Below are 25523 nucleotides of genomic sequence, written 5' to 3'. Positions count from 1 at the left end.
ACTAACTTGGGATTATTATTAAAACTAATGTCTTTGACTAACTTGGGATTATTATTAAAACGAATGTCTTTGACTACCTTTGTGTCAAAATCTGTGTTTTCCCTACTATCGTTTGCATTGTTTCCGGAGAGATTCTGAGAAACTAAAATAAAATGGCATCCCGTCTTGACCAAAACAACCTAGGGGTAACACCGAAGACTAGTTGTTACGTCCAACCTTCCTCAAAGTCTCACTCCCAGTTCAGTAGACCCAGTGCAACCTGTGTCCCTGACACAGCAGCCTCCATAGCCCTGCATTATTCAACGCAACCAGGAAGCACACACAGGATGTTAAAGAGGATGTCTCCCTTCATATCCCCCTCATTCTTCAGTTTGTGTTTACACAGAGAGAAAAACACAAGAGCACAACGATGGCAGTGGCCCACACTCATTCATTTAAGATGAGGGGCTTAGCAGTTGAGGCAGAGTTCACGCTATAGCGAAAGGTAAAGAGCTTTCTTGTGTTTATTCAAAGTTCACTGGTTATGACAGATTGTTTTGATACGGCTCCAAGAATCACTCGGCATCGCAATGCAAACAAGCTGCCAGAGCCCAGCGCTTGAGAAATGATGCGAGGGGGAATGTATTACACAATGGAGACTTCTACTTTCTATCATCATATTATCCCTCGCTCTAATCCACCGCAGACAGACGCTAACTGAAAGAATTTGCCAAATGTGGAGTCCGGTGACGCAAAAACAATGTCCCACCACTTTGTTGTTGTGGTATTCCGTGGGAAACAGTACGGGCTGTTGGGGAGCATGTTGACAGCATCTCAAATGTCCTGCTGTACATGTATCAGTTGGCTTTATGATTCTCTGACAGGATGTTTGACACATCTCCCACTTCAACAGTACCATGTCAGCAGTGTCCTTGTAGAGGATGCCCATCTGGACCCAATCAATGATGTTCCTGTTGTTGCTGGGTAGAGTTAACACGGTCATTTTGGATCAATAACACAGGTGCTCCTGCCTAGTCATCAGACTGACTCATGCTCAGACTCCAACATCAGCTCACCCACTTGATTCAACCAACAGGGTTTATGTGAAAGGTGATAGGTTGCTTTGGAAATTACAACCAGAGGTTTGGTGAGGCGCTGTGTGAATAGCCCAACAGCCTCTGTGGCTGCTTCCAGTGGCTCTCAATGTGCTTTCCAGGTATTTGGTGTGAAGGGGGGTGTCTAATTGGATAACTCTTTTTTTGATTCTCTGTGTCGCTGTCGTGGCTCCTGTCTGACACCGAATGCCCTCCATTTGTTAAATAAGCAGGCAACAATGACAGCGGTGAGAAGTGATGATGGTAATGGTCATATATATATAATCACTTGTCTACCCTGAGACGCAATTAGTCTCAATTCTTCACACTGACTAATGACATTTGGTTGGGAAAAAATGATAATGATTTCACATCCGTGCCGAGCCTCTTCACAATGCTAACGGGAAAGAGACCCGGGCCTGAATAAAATGGCTGAAGTAAAAAGTAATAACTTGCCGGCTGAGCGAGAGAGAGGGATTTCTGTTAAAAGGGGAGCTAAATTGAAGAAGGAGCACCTGAAATTTCAAGCGGATTGGCTCTCGAATTCGCTCATTAGTTCACAAACGACTCCAAATGAGCTGCTTTAATAATAATCCCCAGTGCGGTTTTGAGATATCGCCATGGTGATTGCAATAGGATCTCCCTCCGAGGGAGAAAAAGAAAGCAGAAGGCATGAACACTTTAGGGCTTAAAGTTGCTTTGAGGAAGTACTAATAGATGGATAGAGACGGCCTGTTCCTTGGAAGAGCAACAACATGAGTCCTTGTACGTAACGGTATGCCCTCTATACATGTCATCTTTAATTACCACATGATACAGCCTAGTTATGTTGATTCCATGTAAATCCCCTTGACTGACAAAACGGGTAGATGTTTTTCCATAGTAACAGCAATAAATGGTAATAATGCTAGGGAAAGAGATGAAATGCTATCGCTAGGCTAATCCAGAGTATTGAATATAGTAATCCAAGGTACACTTCCCCCAGCATGTGCTCAGGAAGAAGACACAGGCATATTAGGTTCACTAAAACCCCAATTATCTTGATTCATTCTCGGCTTGTTCTTGTTTAGCCAGGTGTGTAATGTGCTGACTGTGGATCAGTCTGTGCAGATAGGGCCATGGGGAGCTCTCCAAAGCTGTGGGGCTATTTCTGACAACACGTCTAAAAATAATATGGAATTGACAACCCATAGAGAGGGAGAAGTGGGATGATTTTTGATTACGTGGAAACATTTTGGCTTATGAAGCAAGCCACTTGACCCTTTGTGTGACTCAGTGTTGGTAATGGTGAGTAAGAGTTAAGATTGCTGCGTAGCAACAAACATCAGGACATGCTTACAGTGCTCGTCGGCCAAACATGGGACATTGGGAATGTTGATTTCCCTTACATTACCAGAGACGCTCTGGCTAGTAGCTCTGGGTATTCAAACAGCCCCTGATGCGCTGGAACATTAGTCAGTCTCTCCTAACGCTTGGATTCCTCCCAAAAACCCATCTGAAACAGGATTATGTACTTCAATCAGTCTTCCTCAAGGACGCGTTTTGGGAGGAGTTCCAACGTCAAACCCGGGGTACTTTTAAATTCTCAGACAGACGGATGCACGTTGACGGACGGATGTGAAACGAGACAGTACAGCGGTCGGCCAAGCTTTACCTCCCCAGGGATTCTGCTGTTCTTGAAAGGTCACGGGCAATGCAGGTGCCAGAGACTCTCAAAATGGTATTCACACGAAACAGTACAAAGCAGCCCAGCTCACCCTAGCCTCCCCTCCCACTGTCAGATGAAGCAAGTTCAGGGGAATAAGGTCATGACTGCATTTGTGAAGAAGCATGATTCCAGTTAATTAGAGGTATTACGAGGATGATTTAGGAGAGAAGGAGGGAGGGATGGAAGGAGGGAAGACTGGGGAAAGATGAGAGAACAAAGGGAGAATGGATGGGGAGGGGTCTCTGTAGAAGGCAGAAAAAAGGGACTAAGATAGGGGGATCACCAGGAAGGTCATATAATCTTGCTCGTCCCTCCTCCTCTCTCTCGCTCTCTGAAGGCCCATCAGAGGAAGCTAATCTCTTTCAATACTGGGTAATTACAGCAGAAAACCTCTTGCTCAACAGAAACAGGGGCTCTGGTTTTATCAAGGACCCATTCTTGATTTACTTCTTCATAATTAGGCCGCTCCAATTATCAGTGTGTTGCTTTTTCCCTCTATCACAGCCTACTGGCTGGGTGTGCTGAGGCCGGGGGGGCTCCCATTGAGGAGTCAAACATTGACAAGAGCCAGAATTGCATGTCAACAACTAAGAAGGACAATGAAACCCACTGGGCTGCATAGCAACCAAAAAAGAGCTTTGGTATTTTGAACTGATTGTTCTTTTCTCTCCACCTCTCTTCATTTCAGAACACTTTCATTTTCGTGTTTGTGTGAGTGTTCTTTTGATTGTGATTGTCCCTAGAGGTGCACCACCACCCTCCGGTGCCCTTACCGACCTCATTCTTTGGGAACTCGTAAAACTAGGCCTGAATAGAAAAAAATTATGCTGCGTTCCACTTTGAGCGGAATTGTTACTGTACAAAAACCCCGTCCCCTCTCGCTCTCCCAGCATGTGACTAGTGGGAGTGTAACACATAAACAAATGCAATGGCACTTATTCAGCAGCAGAAAACAGGCAGTGTTTCAGGAGACCTTGTTTACAGTGATGCTTCGTAAGCAGGAATCAGATTCTTTCACCATCCAGAGAGAAGTCTCGGTACACAAGAATGCTTTCACAAAACAAACGAGAAGGCATTAAAATGGGCCGGGGCATAGGAATAAAAGGAGTAGTGCTTTGTTAAAACAACGTAACACTAATAATAAGCTGGGTGGTTTGAGCCCTGAATGCTGATTGGCTGACAGTCGAGGTATATCAGATCGTATACCACGTATAAACATTTATTTTTACTGCTATAATTCCGTTAGTAAACAGTTTATAAAAGCAATAAGGTACCTCGGGGGTTTGTGGTATATGGCCAATATACCACGGCTAAGGGCTGTATGCAGGCACTCCGCGTTGCGTCGTGCTTCAGAACAGCCCTTCGCCGTGGTTTATTGGCCCTATACCACACCACCTTGTGCCTTACTGCTTAGGTAAACACATGCTCCATCTATTCTCTAGACAGTGGTTAAGTCATGTTAGGGGTTTGGGGTGAAGATTAACGGTTCATTTGTCAAGGCAAGAAGCTAGAGACAGCTCTGACCACCACTGCACCCGCCAAGTCTATCTGTGGTGCATTACGTCTCAAAATGATGCAACCGCTCATCCAGATAGATGTGGCAGAGCAGAATTAGGCATGTGGTGTGACCAGGCCTTGACCTTCCTATCTAAATGGGACACGGTTGAGCTGAGTCTTGCGTAACGGAGGCAGACATCATTTAAGAGATGCTGATCTCCGAGCCCAAATATGCTGATGGCCATAAAGATAAAAACAGAAGCGGACAACTTTGTGAGAGCTTTCATTTCAACCGTAACGACCTGCTCCCATTGGCAGCGTCGCGTAAAGAAAACCTCATATCGACGGAAGTCACTCGAGCTAAGCACTTTAGTTTTAGGAACAAGTGCAAAAGCAGCAACATCCCCCCCCCATGCCCCGGTCCCTGCTCCCCCAGCAGTGGAAACTTTAATGAGGGGAAGATCTCTGGACCCCTCAGAGTCCACTTCATTACGCCAAGCCCTCTTTCTTGTCGGGGGATACGCCTGACACAGCAACAACAATTTCTCCCATATCCACAGCCAGGGGGGCCAATAAAAAGAGAGAGAGAGGGAAGAAGAGGAAGACGAGAGAGGAGGATGGTACACCTAGCGAAGGACGGCCCGGCTGCACTTCAGAAGAAAGAAAAAAAGCAGAGCGCTCAGCTTTTTCTCCGCCAGGTCCCGAAGGGTTAATTATATCCACAACCCCTCCGCCTCGTCTGACCCCCCAGGGTGTACACAGCACACAAACATCTGCCCCACCCCCACACACATATATACACACGCGGGGGGGGGGGGGGGGGGGTGACGCCGTTGTCTTTCGGCCCAATGCCACTCAGGGAAAACCACTTCAAACACAATCACACAGCCCTTGAGGGCCACAACTGACGGTTAGGCCAAGTAGAGAAAGAGAGAATCTCACTGTTGCCCTCTTAAGCTCTGCTCTCAATCAGGTCAGGTCTGAAACAGGAAGCCAATCTGGCCTGTACTCCTGGACAGACGATGGAGAGGGACAGACTGGTCGGGAGGCCAAAAAGAGCGCTCTCCTCACCGCCCCCTCAGCGGACAACGTGCATCCATGGCACAATCGTGGGAGATTAGATTTACTTTGTACTCCGGCCCCAGGTTCACTCCCTATCCCAACCACTCAGATGGATGTTTCTCATATAGTGCTGCTAGAGCCGTGATGGATTCAGAGGAAGGACAGGGAACACAGTCCCTGCTTGGCTCCAGCAGTAGATCATTCCAATGATAGGAGAAAAGCAGATGCGGCAGCTTCCCAAAGCGGTGGGCATAGCAGGGAGAGATAGAGAGAGTGGTAGCGGGGATAGAGGATGGGCGAGACAGCTGGCCCAGGACTGAATTCATCTGGCATAATGAAAATGGAGGGAGAGATTGGGATCACTAAGAGAGAGGGCCTCCATCCATCAAAGGCCTGCGATAGGAAGGGAAAGGAGGCGTCAATGATAACGGGGGAATATGTGGCAATTCTCCTCCCCAAAGACGTAGCATCACTCTCACCACTCTCATCATTGGCTGGCTTTCTCCATGTCACAGATGAGATTGATGCATTTGGAGGAAATTGATATAGTATGATGACGGGGTGACACCAGATTTCTTACACAAGGACAGGGTCTCTAAGCAGATATTATGAAAATCCTTTTTAACTGCTAACCATAGCGTTCATGCTAACTAGCGGTTTAAAGTTAAGACAGGAACGGAGTGATGTCAACTAGTACTGGTCTTGATTCCCAAGTCCACTGGACTTTGTGATACCAACTAGTCTTGGAGTCCATGTCTTCTAGCTAACTAGCCCAACTTTTCCACAAATACTAACCCTATTCCAAATTATTTCACCATCTCTTACCTCTTCAAAGTTTTGTTGTTGCCTAAATTATTCCCACATGGACCAGATATGCATAAATAAATGTTTTAAATATAGAAACCAAACGGACCCAAGGACTGCTAGACTCGAACAGACCCGAGGACAACTAGACCCGTTCAGTATAGACCTGGTCGGATCCAGACCCGATCCAAGTGAGGGAAGCAGCAGAAACGTATATTTTTTTAAGATACTTTAATAACCGGAGCTGATAAAGCGCGAGAGGAGAGAGAGATGTACTGCTGTAACAGGCGGGGGAGGGACTGTACTGTGAGCGAGTGACACAGGGAGCAGGGAGGATGGAGAGACAAGAGACAGCAACCAAGCCATAGTAGACTAATACCTGCCATAGCTAGGTTATTTATCAACAAATATGATTACATAGTACCTGTCTTGACTGGATCAAAACGGGAGAAGCTAGTCAAGCTAGCTAACGTTAGCTAGCTAGGCTAACTGAAGCTGCAGTGAAAGCGCTTTCTAATCCTACTGTTACAAATAACAACTCCCTGCAGAATATTAATTAGCAGCCTACCTGTTGGCTCTTGGTCGTGCTAACCTAACCTCCCCCTTTAACTTTTAATTCTGCCATTTTAATTCAATCTTCCATTGATTAGACATCTAACTTTTGCCACACACGGAGGCTCTATGACTGTAGCCTATTTCCGATTTGATGATTTATGATTGGCTTAACAGCAACAACAAGCTACACTCTCCACTCTCGTGAAAAGCAAGAGCATCAGCACAAATACAATTTCTCTCTCTTTACTACACATACCCCAGACCCGTGACAATCATATCAGCTCATACCCAGACCCGTGACAATCATATCAGCTCATACCCAGACCCGTGACAATCATATCAGATCATACCCAGACCCCGTGACAATCATATCAGATCATACCCAGACCCCGTGACAATCATATCAGATCATACCCAGACCCCGTGACAATCATATCAGATCATACCCAGACCCCGTGACAATCATATCAGCTCATACCCAGACCTGTGACAATCATATCAGATCATACCCGGACCCGTGACAATCATATCAGATCATACCCAGACCCCGTGACAATCATATCAGCTCATACCCAGACCTGTGACAATCATATCAGATCATACCCAGACCCCGTGACAATCATATCAGATCATACCCAGACCCCGTGACAATCATATCAGCTCATACCCAGACCTGTGACAATCATATCAGATCATACCCAGACCCGTGACAATCATATCAGATCATACCCAGACCCCGTGACAATCATATCAGCTCATACCCAGACCTGTGACAATCATATCAGATCATACCCAGACCCCGTGACAATCATATCAGATCATACCCAGACCCCGTGACAATCATATCAGCTCATACCCAGACCCCGTGACAATCATATCAGATCATACCCAGACCTGTGACAATCATATCAGATCATACCCGGACCCGTGACAATCATATCAGATCATACCCAGACCCCGTGACAATCATATCAGATCATACCCAGACCTGTGACAATCATATCAGATCATACCCGGACCCGTGACAATCATATCATACCCGGACCCGTGACAATCATATCAGATCATACCCAGACCCCGTGACAATCATATCAGATCATATCCAGACCCGTGACAATCATATCAGATCATACCCAGACCCCGTGACAATCATATCAGATCATACCCAGACCCGTGACAATCATATCAGATCATACCCAGACCCGTGATAATCATATCAGATCATATCCGGACCCATGACAATCATATCAGATCATATCCAGACCCGTAACAATCATATCAGATCATACCCAGACCCGTGACAATCATATCAGATCATATCCAGACCCATGACAATCATATCAGATCATATCCAGACCCGTGACAATCATATCAGATCATACCCAGACCCGTGATAATCATATCAGATCATACCCAGACCCCGTGACAATCATATCAGATCACACCCAGACCCATGACAATCATATCAGATCATATCCAGACCCGTGATAATCATATCAGATCATATTCAGACCCGTGATAATCATATCAGATCATATCCAGACCCGTGACAATCATATCAGATCATATCCAGACCCGTGACAATCATATCAGATCATATCCAGACCCGTGACAATCATATCAGATCATATCCAGACCCGTGACAATCATATCAGATCATATCCAGACCCATGACAATCATATCAGATCATATCCAGACCCATGACAATCATATCAGATCATATCCAGACCCATGACAATCATATCAGATCATACCCAGACCCCGTGACAATCATATCAGATCATATCCAGACCCATGACAATCATATCAGATCATATCCAGACCCCGTGACAATCATATCAGATCATATCCAGACCCGTGACAATCATATCAGATCATACCCAGACCCGTGACAATCATATCAGATCATATCCAGACCCATGACAATCATATCAGATCATATCCAGACCCGTGACAATCATATCAGATCATATCCAGACCCGTGACAATCATATCAGATCATATCCAGACCCGTGATAATCATATCAGATCATACCCAGACCCCGTGACAATCATATCAGATCATATCCAGACCCATGACAATCATATCAGATCATATCCAGACCCCGTGACAATCATATCAGATCATATCCAGACCCGTGACAATCATATCAGATCATACCCAGACCCCGTGACAATCATATCAGATCATATCCAGACCCATGACAATCATATCAGATCATATCCAGACCCGTGACAATCATATCAGATCATATCCAGACCCGTGACAATCATATCAGATCATATCCAGACCCGTGATAATCATATCAGATCATACCCAGACCCCGTGACAATCATATCAGATCATACCCAGACCCGTGACAATCATATCAGATCATATCCAGACCCATGACAATCATATCAGATCATATCCAGACCCATGACAATCATATCAGATCATATCCAGACCCATGACAATCATATCAGATCATATCCAGACCCATGACAATCATATCAGATCATATCCAGACCCGTGACAATCATATCAGATCAGACCCGTGGATTCATTAGGAATTCTGGATCTGGACCCGGGATCGGGTCTCCGGTATTCGGGTACAGGTGGATCCGTGAAGACCTCTAGTTAGGATGAGCCTTAAAGCCCATGCAAACTAAGCCTGATGCTAATGGTTAAGTGCTAACAAACAAAAGTGCCCTCAGGGATTACAAAGATTGTTAACCCCAAAACACTAACAAACAAAAGCACCCTCAAGGCTAACAAAGATTGCTAACCCCAAAACTATAAACTATAATAAAGAGAATCACACACTCCATATATAACGCCAAAACGCTAACAAACAAAAACACGGGGCAAACTGAGGACTTACCTTGTCTTTCCTGAGACGAGAGGCCTCCTCTCCGGATACCAGGGTCTTGTAGTAGGAGCTGCGCTCGGCCGTGAAGTGGACCTTCGATAGGGCGTTCTCTACCAGCGCCACCGACAGGTTGACCCCCTCGATGTGAAGCCAGCCGATGAAGTTACCAGCCTTGTCCATACTCTCTACTTCCACCTCCACCTGCCAGAGGGAAGAGGGAGGAGACAGAAGAGGAGGGAGAAACGAGACCGGGTTAATGTACTGTATCGGGAATAGGTTTTAGATTCTATTAGAGAAAGCGAGGAGGGTGCTCTGAAGCAGGAGACGTTCTCCTGTCCTTAAACAGACAGATCATTGGAGGCCCCTGAGCTCGCCATCGATCTGAGAGCGTTGAGCTCGCCACACACAGCTGATGTGGCAGCTCCCTCACTGTCAGTTGGCCTTCGCGCTGTTTTGGTCACGGCCGCCGCGCTCATCTTTCATGCACAATTACACCCAGCGGAGACACTCAGTGGGTTAGACCTCCAAGACGACTCAGGACCCCCAGATTGACCCCATTGGTCTCTGAGCCATGGAGGACTGTTTACAGGGACACCATATGAAAGGACTGGAAAAGTACTGGAATATATAGCTAATGAAAATCTAATTAGTGTTTCAAAAAGTTAGGAAAAGAAAAGTCAGAGAGTGACTGAGCTGGAAAACTAATAGACCATGATTGTTTTTTTGGGGACAGCTGAGGAACATGTCATAGTTCTATAACAAAACACATCCATGATTAGCTGGAGCAGATCCATAACTGAATAGGAGAATAGTAAACTTCACCATGTTTCTCCTCTTGACTTCAGCTGATGCCACCAACAACCTTAAAAGGCCTTTAAATGACTTTCTAATTCAGTATCGAGTCCAAACTTCCTCTACCAGTCTTTGGTTAAGACTCCAATATCGTCATAGAGTGCGGTTCCCACACATTTTCAAAATCTTTTGCAATCAGTGCGAGCCAAATTGTATTCCCTGCAGTGCTAACCTGGCTGCTGACAAAGTGCTGGGTATTTAACAACATTAGCCCTTTGGAGACAATAACCAAAATCTGCCTATTCAGGAGAATTACCTATTCATTCCGTTTTGTTTCATAAAGCGTGGGAGGAGAGAAAGACAAATCAATATGGCGTTATCTTTTCCCTCCGACGGCAGAGTGGGAGAGAGAGAGAAAGAAGAGAGAGGCCAGGTGCGGTGAAGACATACTAGAGAAAGTCAAACGATTAAGACACTGGCTGCTTAGCCTCTGTGGGCCCCCGTGGGAAATTTGACGCAAATTACTTTGCCTAACTCCTCTGTGCCTTGTATCCACAGTCAAAGTAAAAAGCTTTTTAATGAGAGCATAATCTGCACTTTGATTAAACACAATAATGACAACACGCTGCGGTGGAAACAGGGACAAACGTAGGCTGTGTTTCCTGCTTTCTCCCCCAGCTCCTAGCTGGGTCTTGGGGGGGGTTGAGAGAAGGCGAGGGGGTCATGTTAAGTAATGCTGCCTCGTGGGGGGGTTTCTGATGCTTTCTGACCTGTCTAGGCAAGTTTGGTTAAATGGGGTTGGATGTTATGTGTAAATGCACAAGTCTTGTTGAAGTGTTTGACTACAGGATCCCTCCCCACACTACTGCTACAGTACACTACCATGTGGCTGTCTTTCTGGTTCAGTATCGTTTATGTGCCAATGTTACATCCTCAACATGCTGTTAAGAGGACAGATAGACAAGGATTGACAAAAGATGACAAGTTCCTCATCTCTTCCCTCCCTCTATTTCTCCCCTCTCCCCTCCTTCCTACCCCTACCTCTCCCTCTCTTTCTCACCCTCCCCGATCTCCCACCCTTTCTCTCCCCCCTTCCCCATTTTCCCTGTCTCTCCCCCTCTCTCTTCCCTCCCTTTCCCCCCCCCCCCCCCTTCTCCCCATTCCCACCTCTCTCTAACTGGCCTGCCAGTTATACAACCAGGCTATTATAGACACACTGCACCTCCCAGCACTTAAATGTCAACCAGGGAAGTGAGGGGGGAGAGCGGAGGGAAAGGTCTGTAGTGAGCTGGAGCGAGCAGGGAGCAGGCAGCGCTCTCTCCTCAGACAGGCTGATGCTCATTATCCTCTCCACCCCTCACTGGGTCTTCACAAACCACATGCCCAAAACATGTCAGCACCCCAACGCTTGATGTCAGACGAAAAATGAGAGGGGAAATGAGTGGATGGAGGGGAGAAATGGAGAGAGGGAGAGGAGGAGAAATTGAACAATGTGGGGAAAAGAAGTAGAGCAGTGGGATGTTTCGTATTAATCAGTGCAAATGGGAGTGTATGTGTTATCCATCAGGAGCATCCTATTCACTATGGGGTGCCAAAGAAAATCACTTGCTTAATTTGAGGAATTGCATAGGTATTCAATTTCAAAGTGTCAAACTGGACTGATAATAGGATCCATGACATTATCATACAGCAGCACTATTCACTACCACTAACAGAGTAAAGAGGTACAGCATCACTATTCACTACCACTAACAGAGTAAAGAGGTACAGCAGCACTATTCACTACCACTAACAGAGTAAAGAGGTACAGCAGCACTATTCACTACCACTAACAGAGTAAAGAGGTACAGCAGCACTATTCACTACCACTAACAGAGTAAAGAGGTACAGCAGCACTTTTCACTACCGCTAACAGAGTAAAGAGGTACAGCAGCACTATTCACTACCACTAACAGAGTAATGAGGTACAGCAGCACTATTCACTACCGCTAACAGAGTAATGAGGTACAGCAGCACTATTCACTACCACTAACAGAGTAATGAGGTACAGCAGCACTATTCACTACCGCTAACAGAGTAATGAGGTACAGCAGCACTATTCACTACCACTAACAGAGTAAAGAGGTACAGCAGCACTATTCACTACCGCTAACAGAGTAAAGAGGTACAGCAGCACTATTCACTACCACTAACAGAGTAAAGAGGTACAGCAGCACTATTCACTACCACTAACAAAGTAAAGAGGTACAGCAGCACTATTCACTACCACTAACAGAGTAAAGAGTACAGCAGCACTATTCACTACCACTAACAAAGTAAAGAGGTACAGCAGCACTATTCACTACCACTAACAGAGTAATGAGGTACAGCATCACTATGCACTATCACTAACAGAGTAAAGAGATACAGCATCACTATTCACTACCACTAACAGAGTAAAGAGGTACAGCAGCACTATTCACTACCGCTAACAGAGTAAAGAGGTACAGCAGCACTATTCACTACCACTAACAGAGTAAAGAGGTACAGCAGCACTATTCACTACCGCTAACAGAGTAAAGAGGTACAGCATCACTATTCACTACCACTAACAGAGTAAAGAGGTACAGCAGCACTATTCACTACCGCTAACAGAGTAAAGAGGTACAGCATCACTATTCACTACCACTAACAGAGTAAAGAGGTACAGCAGCACTATTCACTACCGCTAACAGAGTAAAGAGGTACAGCAGCACTATTCACTACCACTAACAGAGTAAAGAGGTACAGCAGCACTATTCACTACCGCTAACAGAGTAAAGAGGTACAGCAGCACTATTCACTACCACTAACAGAGTAAAGAGGTACAGCAGCACTATTCACTACCGCTAACAGAGTAAAGAGATACAGCATCACTATTCACTACCGCTAACAGAGTAAAGAGGTACAGCATCACTATTCACTACCGCTAACAGAGTAAAGAGGTACAGCAGCACTATTCACTACCACTAACAGAGTAAAGAGGTACAGCAGCACTATTCACTACCGCTAACAGAGTAAAGAGGTACAGCAGCACTATTCACTACCACTAACAGAGTAAAGAGGTACAGCAGCACTATTCACTACCGCTAACAGAGTAAAGAGGTACAGCAGCACTATTCACTACCACTAACAGAGTAAAGAGGTACAGCAGCACTATTCACTACCGCTAACAGAGTAAAGAGATACAGCATCACTATTCACTACCGCTAACAGAGTAAAGAGTACAGCAGCACTATTCACTACCACTAACACAGTAAAGAGGTACAGCAGCACTATTCACTACCGCTAACAGAGTAAAGAGGTACAGCAGCACTATTCACTACCACTAACAGAGTAAAGAGGTACAGCATCACTATTCACTACCGCTAACAGAGTAAGGAGGTACAGCAGCACTATTCACTACCACTAACACAGTAAAGAGGTACAGCAGCACTATTCACTACCACTAACAGATTAAAGAGGTACAGCAGCACTATTCACTACCACTAACAGAGTAAAGAGGTACAGCATCACTATTCTCTACCGCTAACAGAGTAAGGAGGTACAGCAGCACTATTCACTACCACTAACACAGTAAAGAGGTACAGCAGCACTATTCACTACCGCTAACAGAGTAAAGAGGTACAGCAGCACTATTCACTACCGCTAACACAGTAAAGAGGTACAGCAGCACTATTCACTACCACTAACAGAGTAAAGAGGTACAGCAGCACTATTCACTACCACTAACAGAGTAAAGAGGTACAGCATCACTATTCTCTACCGCTAACAGAGTAAAGAGGTACAGCATCACTATTCTCTACCGCTAACAGAGTAAAGAGGTACAGCATCACTATTCACTACCACTAACAGAGTAAAGAGGTACAGCATCACTATTCTCTACCGCTAACAGAGTAAGGAGGTACAGCAGCACTATTCACTACCACTAACAGAGTAAAGAGGTACAGCAGCACTATTCACTACCGCTAACAGAGTAAAGAGGTACAGCAGCACTATTCACTACCGCTAACAGAGTAAAGAGGTACAGCAGCACTATTCACTACCACTAACACAGTAAAGAGGTACAGCAGCACTATTCACTACCACTAACAGAGTAAAGAGGTACAGCAGCACTATTCACTACCACTAACAGAGTAAAGAGGTACAGCAGCACTATTCACTACCACTAACAGAGTAAAGAGGTACAGCAGCACTATTCACTACCGCTAACACAGTAAAGAGGTACAGCAGCACTATTCACTACCACTAACAGAGTAAAGAGGTACAGCATCACTATTCACTACCACTAACAGAGTAAAGAGGTACAGCAGCACTATTCACTACCACTAACAGAGTAAAGAGGTACAGCATCACTATGCACTATCACTAACAGAGTAAAGAGATACAGCACATACAGGCCAATAGGGGATGGAATTATGGTTCTATGGGGCCAAATATATTCGTCTCACACACACAGTTGTGGACACACACACAATCGCTACACACACACTTGGTAGAACACAAGAGGGATATTGATGCCAGTTGTATTGATGCTTATTACGTCTGTATTTACAATCTCAAAAAGCTTTTCAAATCATTCTCTGCACATTTCAATCTGACGGGCTGAAAGATATGCTGCTTGTTGAGACGTCTTCTCTCTCCGCCACCACGACGGGGACGTTGTAAACCTCTCTGGTGGCCACTTAGCGACGCTGGGGGAACAAACGCCTTGTTGAGCGTTAAAAGCAACGACATAAAGACGTGATAACAAGTAGATCCATTACCTGTTTATGACAACCTGAGTGTACATACGTCAGAGACAGACACGGGACTCGGAGAGAGAGACAGTAGGGGAGAGAGAGAGAGACCGTGGGGGAGAGAGAGAGAGAGAGAGCGTGGGAGAGAGAGAGAGAGAGACACAGTGGGGGGAGAGAGAGAGAGACACAGTGGGGAGAAAGAGAGAGAGACCGCGGGGAGAAAGAGAGACCGTGGGGGAGAGAGAGAGACAGTGGGGGAGAGAGAGAGACAGTGGGGGAGAGAGAGAGACAGTGGGGGAGAGAGAGAGACAGTGGGGGAGAGAGAGAGACAGTGGGGAGAAAGAGAGAGAGAGACAGTGGGGAGAAAGAGAGAGAGAGACAGTGGGGAGAAAGAGAGAGAGACAGTGGGGGAGAGAGAGAGGCAGTGGGGGAGAGAGAGAGACAGTGGGGGAGAAAGAGAGAGAGACAGTGGGGGAGAAAGAGAGAGAGACAGTGGGGGAGAAAGAGAGAGAGACAGTGGGGGAGAGAGAGAGAGACAGTGGGGGAGAAAGAGAGAGAGACAGTGGGGGAGAGAGAGAGACAGTGGGGAGAAAGAGAGAGAGAGACAGTGGGGGAGAGAGAGACAGTGGGGAAGAGAGAGACAGTGGGGAGAGAGAGAGACAGTGGGGAGAAAGAGAGAGAGAGACAGTGGGGAGAAAGAGAGAGAGAGACAGTGGGGAGAAAGAGAGAGAGAGACAGTGGGGAGAAAGAGAGAGAGACAGTGGGGGAGAGAAAGAGAGACAGCGGGGGAGAGAGAGAGAGAGACAGCGGGGGAGAGAGAGAGAGACAGCGGGGGAGAGAAAGAGAGAGAGACAGCGGGGGAGAGAGACAGAGACAGTGGGGGGGAGAGAGACAGAGAGACAGTGGGGGAGAGAGAGACAGTGGGAGAGAGAGAGACAGTGGGAGAGAGAGAGACAGTGGGGGAGAGAGAGACAGTGGGGGAGAGAGAGACAGTGGGGGAGAGAGAGACAGTGGGGGAGAGAGAGACAGTGGGAGAGAGAGAGACAGTGGGAGAGAGAGAGACAGTGGGAGAGAGAGAGACAGTGGGAGAGAGACAGTGGGGGAGAAAGAGAGAGAGACAGTCGGGAGAAAGAGAGAGAGACAGTCGGGAGAAAGAGAGAGAGACAGTCGGGAGAAAGAGAGAGAGACAGTGGGGGAGAGAGCGAGAGACAGTGGGAGAGAGAGAGAGAGAGAGAGAGAGAGAGAGAGAGAGAGACAGTGGGGGAGAGAGAGAGAGAGACAGTGGGGGAGAGAGTGAGAGAGACAGTGGGGGAGAGAGAGAGAGAGACATTGGGGGAGAGAGAGAGAGAGACAGTGGGGGAGAGAGAGAGAGAGACAGCGGGGGAGAGAGAGAGAGACAGCGGGGGAGAGAGACAGAGAGACAGCGGGGGGGAGAGAGACAGAGAGACAGTGGGGGAGAGAGAGACAGTGGGAGAGAGAGAGACAGTGGGAGAGAGAGAGACAGTGGGAGAGAGAGAGACAGTGGGAGAGAGAGAGACAGTGGGAGAGAGACAGTGGGGGAGAAAGAGAGAGAGACAGTGGGGGAGAAAGAGAGAGAGACAGTCGGGAGAAAGAGAGAGAGACAGTCGGGAGAAAGAGAGAGACAGTGGGGGAGAGAGAGAGAGACAGTGGGGGAGAGAGCGAGAGACAGTGGGGGAGAGAGCGAGAGACAGTGGGAGAGAGAGAGAGAGAGAGACAGTGGGGGAGAGAGAGAGAGAGAGACAGTGGGGGAGAGAGAGAGAGACAGACAGTGGGGGAGAGAGAGAGAGACAGTGGGGGAGAGAGAGAGAGAGACAGTGGGGGGGAGAGAGAGAGAGACAGTGGGGGAGAGAGAGAGAGAGACAGTGGGGGGGAGAGAGAGAGAGACAGTGGGGGAGAGAGAGAGAGACAGTGGGGGGAGAGAGAGAGAGAGACAGTGGGGGGAGAGAGAGAGAGAGACAGTGGGGGAGAGAGAGAGAGAGACAGTGGGGGAGAGAGAGAGAGAGACAGTGGGGAGAGAGACCGTGGGGAGAAAGAGAGACAGTGGGGAGAAAGAGAGACAGTGGGGAGAAAGAGAGACAGTGGGGAGAAAGAGAGACAGTGGGGAGAAAGAGAGACAGTGGGGAGAAAGCGAGAGACAGTGGGGAGAGAGACAGTGGGGAGAAAGCGAGATAGTAAAGAGGGAGAGATATCGAAGAGAGAAGGTGTGAAAGAAAGAGTGAGAGAAAGGGAAAGAGATGAAGGACAAAGAAGGGAAAATGGGGCGTAGTAAGAAAGCTTTGTAGGGAGGACTGAATGGACAAATACACAGACACACGGGAGTACACACACACCGTTTCCTTCACTGCAGGACTGATGAGTGTGTCTATCTGCTGGACCACATATAGAACTATACAACTACAGGAGGCATGATGGAAGGGACATTTGCTCACCACTTGACAACAGCACAAATACTAAAATAATGGCAGCAGAGCTTTGTGAAGCCTAATGGTCAGACATGATCCTACTGAGCAACATGAATAATACTGGCCTATACACGGAATCACATTACACACTAATGGACAAGCTGGCGGGCGGCAACACACGTGTGTAAACGCATGTACACACACACCTCATTATCTCCTGCTACAGCTCAATATTTGGTTGTTTTGTCACCTTCTCGCTGGACCAAAGACCATGTCTTACCTATCGCCTGCATACCAACACCATGAAATGGGCTGTGTACTGAGTGGCTGTGGGCTGACTAAAGCATCATGCCTGGCACAGAGTGTTTCTAGGGCCACTCAGGGGCCCCCCAGCAGAGGTGATAATGTGGCCCATTGATACCGGTGGGCCTTTCACCGCTCGGGGGATACCCCCGCATAACAGACGCGGCCCAAGCAAGCATGCACCTGCCTGGGCTTGTTTTCTCTTTCTCTGAGGTAACAGACTGCATTCACACCCCTGGAGCTCTGGAGCTGATCTGAGGAGGCTGATTGGCGGCCCACGCGAACCACTTTAGTTTCCCGTCTAAAGTAAAAACGCTCACAATGGAGGGCTAGGGGTGGGGAGGGTCGACTGCTTTAGAGCAGAGCCCAGATGGCTCCCAGTGGAGGGCTTGAAGGAGCCAAAATGGCTGCCGTCGGAACACAAATGTAGCTCCGGTAATCTCCTAAACGCTGGGATTGTAAACCGGTGTTCAAAACAAAACAAAAAACAACACAAAACAAGAGAGTGGGTGGGAACTCATTGTTTAAGACTACAAAGACTACAAAAGACCAATCCTTTCTTGGAGTCCATTGAAGTGGAGGGCTTAGAAGGACTTTTAGCTGATCAACTACTACAGACTTAGCTCACTAGTCGCTAATTCACTTGGCTGTTTCAAAGGGTGGGATTAGATGGTTAAGATGTCACCAAAGGGCCACACTTCTCATACAAAACAGTCCCCCGGGGTTTGAAATTAAACGCCTTTTGATAAGCTCTCAAGATCGTTTGAAAAGTCGAATGAGCCGGGACCTCGATTTAACGTCGTCCCCACCTGGGAATCAGAAGACAGAGAGATACTCTCACTTCCTGGTGTCTTCAATCACCAGTGACTGTATCTCACACACTTTAAATCTGCTTTTTTACGGCACTGTCCAATTACCAGGCCAGAGTTCTGCGCCGTATAAACGCAGCGCTGCATAAGTCAAAAGAGCTGCCGGTGGTCGTAAAACACAGGAGAGGGAGGATCAGGGGCTGGAGAAATGCTTCTCAGGTTGGACTCTGATTGTCACTGCTCTCTGTCTGTGTCTGTGTGCGTGTCTGTGTGCGTGTCTGTGTCTGCGTGTCTGTGTCTGCGTGTCTGTGTCTGCGTGTCTGTGTCTGCGTGTCTGTGTCTGCGTGTCTGTGTCTGCGTGTCTGTGTCTGCGTGTCTGTGTCTGCGTGTGCGTGTCTGCGTGTGCGTGTCTGCGTGTGCGTGTCTGCGTGTGCGTGTCTGCGTGTGCGTGTCTGCGTGTGCGTGTCTGCGTGTGCGTGTCTGCGTGTGCGTGTCTGCGTGTGCGTGTCTGCGTGTGCGTGTCTGCGTGCGTGTCTGCGTGCGTGTCTGCGTGCGTGTCTGCGAGCGTGTCTGCGAGCGTGTCTGCGAGCGTGTCTGCGAGCGTGTCTGCGAGCGTGTCTGCGAGCGTGTCTGCGTGCGTGTCTGCGAGCGTGTCTGCGAGCGTGTCTGCGAGCGTGTCTGCGAGCGTGTCTGCGAGCGTGTCTGCGAGCGTGTCTGCGTGCGTGTCTGCGAGCGTGTCTGCGTGCGTGTCTGTGTCAGTGTCTGCGTGCGTGTGCGTGTCTGTGTCTGCGTGCGTGTCTGCGTGCGTGTCTGCGTCTGTGTCTGCGTGCGTGTCTGCGTGCGTGTCTGCGTGCGTGTCTGCGTGCGTGTCTGCGTGCGTGTCTGCGTGCGTGTCTGCGTGCGTGTCTGTGTCTGCGTGCGTGTCTGCGTGCGTGTCTGCGTGCGTGTCTGCATCTGTGTCTGTGTCTGCGTGCGTGTCTGCGTGCGTGTCTGCGTGCGTGTCTGCGTGCGTGTCTGCGTGCGTGTCTGCGTGCGTGTCTGCGTCTGCGTGCGTGTCTGCGTGCGTGTCTGCGTGCGTGTCTGCGTGCGTGTCTGCGTGCGTGTCTGCATCTGTGTCTGTGTCTGCGTGCGTGTCTGTGTCTGCGTGCGCGCGTGCATGTCTGCGTGCGTGTCTGCGTCTGTGTCTGCGTGCGCGCGTGCGTGTCTGTGTCTGCGTGCGCATGTCTGTGTGCGTGCGCGCGCGCATGTCTGTGTGCGTGCGCGCGCGCATGTCTGTGTGCGTGCGCGCGCGCATGTCTGTGTGCGTGCGCGCGCGCATGTCTGTGTGCGTGCGCGCGCGCGCATGTCTGTCTGCGTGCGCGCGCGCGCATGTCTGTCTGCGTGCGCGCGCGCGCATGTCTGTCTGCGTGCGCGCGCGCGCATGTCTGTCTGCGTGCGCGCGCGCGCGCATGTCTGTCTGCGTGCGCGCGCGCGCGCATGTCTGTCTGCGTGCGCGCGCGCGCATGTCTGTCTGCGTGCGCGCGCGCGCATGTCTGTCTGCGTGCGCGCGCGCGCATGTCTGTCTGCGTGCGCGCGCGCGCATGTCTGTCTGCGTGCGCGCGCGCGCATGTCTGTCTGCGTGCGCGCGCGCGCATGTCTGTCTGCGTGCGCGCGCGCGCATGTCTGTCTGCGTGCGCGCGCGCGCATGTCTGTCTGCGTGCGCGCGCGCGCATGTCTGTCTGCGTGCGCGCGCATGTCAGTCTGCGTGCGTCTGTCTGCGTGCGTGCGTCTGTCTGCGTGCGTGCGTCTGTCTGCGTGCGTGCGTCTGTCTGCGTGCGTGCGTCTGTCTGCGTGCGTCTGTCTGCGTGCGTCTGTCTGCGTGCGTGCGTCTGCGTGCGTGCGTCTGTCTGCGTGCGTCTGTCTGTCTGTCTGCGTGCGTCTGTCTGTCTGTCTGTCTGTCTGCGTGCGTCTGTCTGTCTGTCTGTCTGCGTGCGTCTGTCTGTCTGCGTGCGTCTGTCTGCGTGCGTCTGTCTGCGTGCGTCTGTCTGCGTGCGTGCGTCTGTCTGCGTGCGTGCGTCTGTCTGCGTGCGTCTGTCTGCGTGCGTGCGTCTGCGTGCGTGTGTCTGTCTGCGTGCGTCTGTCTGTCTGTCTGTCTGTCTGCGTGCGTCTGTCTGTCTGTCTGTCTGTCTGCGTGCGTCTGTCTGTCTGTCTGTCTGCGTGCGTCTGTCTGTCTGTCTGTCTGCGTGCGTCTGTCTGCCTGCGTGCGTCTGTCTGCCTGCGTGCGTCTGTCTGCCTGCGTGCGTCTGTCTGCGTGCGTGCGTCTGTCTGCGTGCGTCTGTCTGCGTGCGTCTGTCTGCGTGCGTCTGTCTGCGTGCGTCTGTCTGCGTGCGTCTGTCTGCGTGCGTCTGTCTGCGTGCGTGCGTCTGTCTGCGTGCGTCTGTCTGCGTGCGTGCGTCTGTCTGCGTGCGTGCGTGCGTCTGTCTGCGTGCGTCTGTCTGCGTGCGTGCGTCTGTCTGCGTGCGTGCGTCTGTCTGCGTGCGTGCGTCTGTCTGCGTGCGTCTGTCTGCGTGCGTGCGTCTGCGTGCGTGCGTCTGCGTGCGTGCGTCTGTCTGCGTGCGTCTGTCTGTCTGTCTGCGTGCGTCTGTCTGTCTGTCTGTCTGTCTGCGTGCGTCTGTCTGTCTGCGTGCGTCTGTCTGCGTGCGTGCGTCTGTCTGCGTGCGTCTGTCTGCGTGCGTCTGTCTGTCTGCGTGCGCCTGTCTGTCTGCGTGCGCCTGTCTGTCTGCGTGCGCCTGTCTGTCTGCGTGCGCCTGTCTGTCTGCGTGCGCCTGTCTGTCTGCGTGCGTCTGTCTGTCTGCGTGCGTCTGTCTGCGTGCGTCTGTCTGTCTGCGTGCGTCTGTCTGTCTGCGTGCGTCTGTCTGTCTGCGTGCGTCTGTCTGTCTGTCTGCGTGCGTCTGTGTGTTTGTGCATCTGTCTGTGTGTTTGTGCATCTGTCTGTGTGTTTGTGCATCTGTCTGTGTGTTTGTGCATCTGTCTGTGTGTTTGTGCATCTGTCTGTGTGTTTGTGCATCTGTCTGTGTGTTTGTGCATCTGTCTGTGTGTTTGTGCATCTGTCTGTGTGTTTGTGCATCTGTCTGTGTGTTTGTGCATCTGTCTGTGTGTTTGTGCATCTGTCTGTGTGTTTGTGCATCTGTCTGTGTGTTTGTGCATCTGTCTGTGTGTTTGTGCATCTGTCTGTGTGTTTGTGCATCTGTCTGTGTGTTTGTGCATCTGTCTGTGTGTTTGTGCATCTGTCTGTGTGTTTGTGCATCTGTCTGTGTGTTTGTGCATCTGTCTGTGTGTTTGTGCATCTGTCTGTGTGTTTGTGCATCTGTCTGTGTGTTTGTGCATCTGTCTGTGTGTTTGTGCATCTGTCTGTGTGTTTGTGCATCTGTCTGTGTGTTTGTGCGGCTGTCTGTGTGTTTGTGCATCTGTCTGTGTGTTTGTGCGGCTGTCTGTGTTTGTGCGGCTGTCTGTGTTTGTGCGGCTGTCTGTGTTTGTGCGGCTGTCTGTGTTTGTGCGGCTGTCTGTGTTTGTGCGGCTGTCTGTGTTTGTGCGGCTGTCTGTGTTTGTGCGGCTGTCTGTGTTTGTGCGGCTGTCTGTGTTTGTGCGGCTGTCTGTGTTTGTGCGGCTGTCTGTGTTTGTGCGGCTGTCTGTGTTTGTGCGGCTGTCTGTGTTTGTGCGGCTGTCTGTGTTTGTGCGGCTGTCTGTCTGTCTGTCTGTTTCGTCCTGTGTGGATCTCTGTCGGGGTCTCTGTCTTCATGTGTATATCTCCGTCTCTCTGTCTGGGTCTCTGTCTGTCTGTCGGGGTCTCTGTCTGTATGTCTGTCTTTTTCTTCATGTGTATATCTCTGTCTGTCTTTTTCTTCATGTGTACATCTCTGTCTGTCTATCTTTTTCTTCATGTGTATATCTCTGTCTGTCTGTCTGTCTGTCTGTCTGTCTTTTTCTTCATGTGTATATCTCTGTCTGTCTGTCTTTTTCTTCATGTGTATATCTCTGTCTGTCTGTCTGTCTGTCGGGGTCTCTGTCTGTCTGTCTTTTTCTTCATGTGTATAGCTCTGTCTGTCTGTCTGTCTGTCTGTCTCTGTCTTTTTCTTCATGTGTATATCTCTGTCTGTCTGTCTTTTTCTTCATGTGTATATCTCTGTCTGTCTGTCTTTTTCTTCATGTGTATATCTCTGTCTGTCTGTCTTTTTCTTCATGTGTATATCTCTGTCTGTCTGTCTTTTTCTTCATGTGTATATCTCTGTCTGTCTGTCTTTTTCTTCATCTCTGTCTGTCTGTCTGTCTTTTTCTTCATGTGTATATCTCTGTAGGTCTGTCTGTCTGTCTTTTTCTTCATGTGTATATCTCTGTCTGTCTGTCTGTCTTTTTCTTCATGTGTATATCTCTGTCTGTCTGTCGGGGTCTCTGTCTGTATGTCTGTCTTTTTCTTCATGTGTATATCTCTGTATCTCTGTCTGTCTGTCTTTTTCTTCATGTGTATATCTCTGTCTGTCTGTCTGTCTTTTTCTTCATGTGTATATCTCTGTCTGTCTGTCTGTCTTTTTCTTCATGTGTATATCTCTGTCTGTCTGTCTGTCTTTCTTCATGTGTATATCTCTGTCTGTCTGTCTTTTTCTTCATGTGTATATCTCTGTCTGTCTGTCTTTTTCTTCATCTCTGTCTGTCTGTCTGTCTGTCTGTCTTTTTCTTCATGTGTATATCTCTGTAGGTCTGTCTGTCTGTCTTTTTCTTCATGTGTATATCTCTGTATCTCTGTCTGTCTGTCTTTATCTTCATGTGTATATCTCTGTCTGTCTGTCTGTCTGTCTTTTTCTTCATGTGTATATCTCTGTATGTCTGTCTGTCTGTCTGTCTTTTTCTTCATGTGTATATCTCTGTATGTCTGTCTGTCTGTCTTTTTCTTCATGTGTATATCTCTGTCTGTCTGTCTGTCTGTCTTTTTCTTCATGTGTATATCTCTGTATGTCTGTCTGTCTGTCTGTCTTTTTCTTCATGTGTATATCTCTGTATGTCTGTCTGTCTGTCTGTCTTTTTCTTCATGTGTATATCTCTGTATGTCTGTCTGTCTGTCTTTTTCTTCATGTGTATATCTCTGTCTGTCTGTCTGTCTGTCTTTTTCTTCATGTGTATATCTCTGTCTGTCTGTCTGTCTTTTTCTTCATGTGTATATCTCTGTCTGTCTGTCTGTCTTTTTCTTCATGTGTATATCTCTGTCTGTCTGTCTTTTTCTTCATGTGTATATCTCTGTCTGTCTGTCTGTCTTTCTTCATGTGTATATCTCTGTCTGTCTGTCTGTCTTTTTCTTCATGTGTATATCTCTGTCTGTCTGTCTGTCTTTTTCTTCATGTGTATATCTCTGTCTGTCTGTCTGTCTTTTTCTTCATGTGTATATCTCTGTCTGTCTGTCTGTCTTTTTCTTCATGTGTATATCTCTGTCTGTCTGTCTGTCTTTTTCTTCATGTGTATATCTCTGTCTGTCTGTCTTTCTTCATGTGTATATCTCTGTCTGTCTGTCTGTCTGTCTTTCTTCATGTGTATATCTCTGTCTGTCTGTCTTTTTCTTCATGTGTATATCTCTGTCTGTCTGTCTGTCTTTTTCTTCATGTGTATATCTCTGTCTGTCTGTCTGTCTTTTTCTTCATGTGTATATCTCTGTCTGTCTGTCTGTCTTTTTCTTCATGTGTATATCTCTGTATGTCTGTATGTCTGTCTTTTTCTTCATGTGTATATATTTGTCTGTCTGTCTGTCTGTCTTTTTCTTCATGTGTATATCTCTGTCTCTCTGTCTGTCTGTCTTTTTCTTCATGTGTATATCTCTGTCTCTCTGTCTGTCTGTCTTTTTCTTCATGTGTATATCTCTGTCTGTCTGTCTGCCTGCCTGTCTGTCTGCCTGCCTGTCTGTCTGTCTGCCTGCCTGTCTGCCTGTCTGCCTGTCTGCCTGCCTGTCTCTGGGTGTCTGTGTGTGTCCGTGTCTGTGGTTCAGCCACAGCCTCTAATTTACAAACGTAAGCATGGCTTTCTGAGTGAATAACAAGAGGAAAGACAGGCAGGCAGGCACTGATTCATCCATTTACATAAAAAGCTCTTTATGAGTAATGCAAACCTGTCAACAGGTTGTGTGTCATCACTACATTAAAAGAGATGGAACACTCAGAGAGGGTTTCCTTGTCATCATACAAGTCAGCTGAGTTCCATGAGAGTTTCAGTTACAAATCAATTGATGTGGGAGACTGTGTGTATTGGGACAATGCAGAATGACTCAGTCAGCCTCAGATGTAAGTATCATGGCTGACGTGTGACAGTGAGTGAGCTGTAATCTGCACTAAGGGTGTGTGTGTAGGTCCTTCTATCCTTGTGGTGACCAAAAATCACCCAAAGTCCCCACAAGGATAGTACAACAAGGAAAAAGCTCTCTCGTGGGGACATTTCCCACATCCCCACGAGAGCAAAGGCTATTTTAAGCTTAGGGGTTGGGTTACAAATAGGGTTAGGGGTTAGGAGGTAAGTTTAGGGGTTGGGTTAGGGTTAGGGGTTAGGAGGTAGGTTTAGGGTTTGGGTTAGGGTTAGGGGTTAGGAGGTAGGTTTAGGGTTTGGGTTAGGAGGTAGGTTTAGGGTTTGGGTTAGGGTTAGGAGGTAGGTTTAGGGGTTGGGTTAGGGTTAGGAGGTAGGTTTAGGGGTTGGGTTAGGGTTATGGAAAATAGGATTCTGAACGGAAATACATTTTAGATCCCCACGAGGATAGAAGAACAAAACAGGTGCTTGTTCCACAGAAAGCAGGAATGACAGAGGTGGGAGGGAGAGGGTAAACACCATCATTCATCCTCCATAACCCCCCCGTCCATCCTCTGATATCCCTCTTTCAC

General features: G+C 48.2%; 1 protein-coding gene across 1 annotated transcript in view; it reads right to left on the bottom strand.

Moving 5' to 3' along the window:
* The window catches only part of LOC129864977 (staphylococcal nuclease domain-containing protein 1-like), a 134135-nt gene extending 124364 nt beyond the window's left edge, over positions 1–9771 (bottom strand). The window contains exon 1 of the mRNA XM_055937340.1: positions 9565–9771. Coding sequence (XP_055793315.1) covers positions 9565–9732 — 168 coding nt within the window. The 5' untranslated portion in view covers positions 9733–9771. The remainder of the gene's footprint in view (positions 1–9564) is intronic.
* Between the last annotated feature and the right edge of the window lie 15752 nt (positions 9772–25523).

Source organism: Salvelinus fontinalis, chromosome 11 (genome assembly GCF_029448725.1).
Source record: "Salvelinus fontinalis isolate EN_2023a chromosome 11, ASM2944872v1, whole genome shotgun sequence".
NCBI classification, from domain to species: Eukaryota; Metazoa; Chordata; class Actinopteri; order Salmoniformes; family Salmonidae; genus Salvelinus; species Salvelinus fontinalis.
The sequence above is the reverse complement of the archived record's forward strand: the minus strand, read 5'-3'. Positions and strand labels throughout refer to the sequence as shown.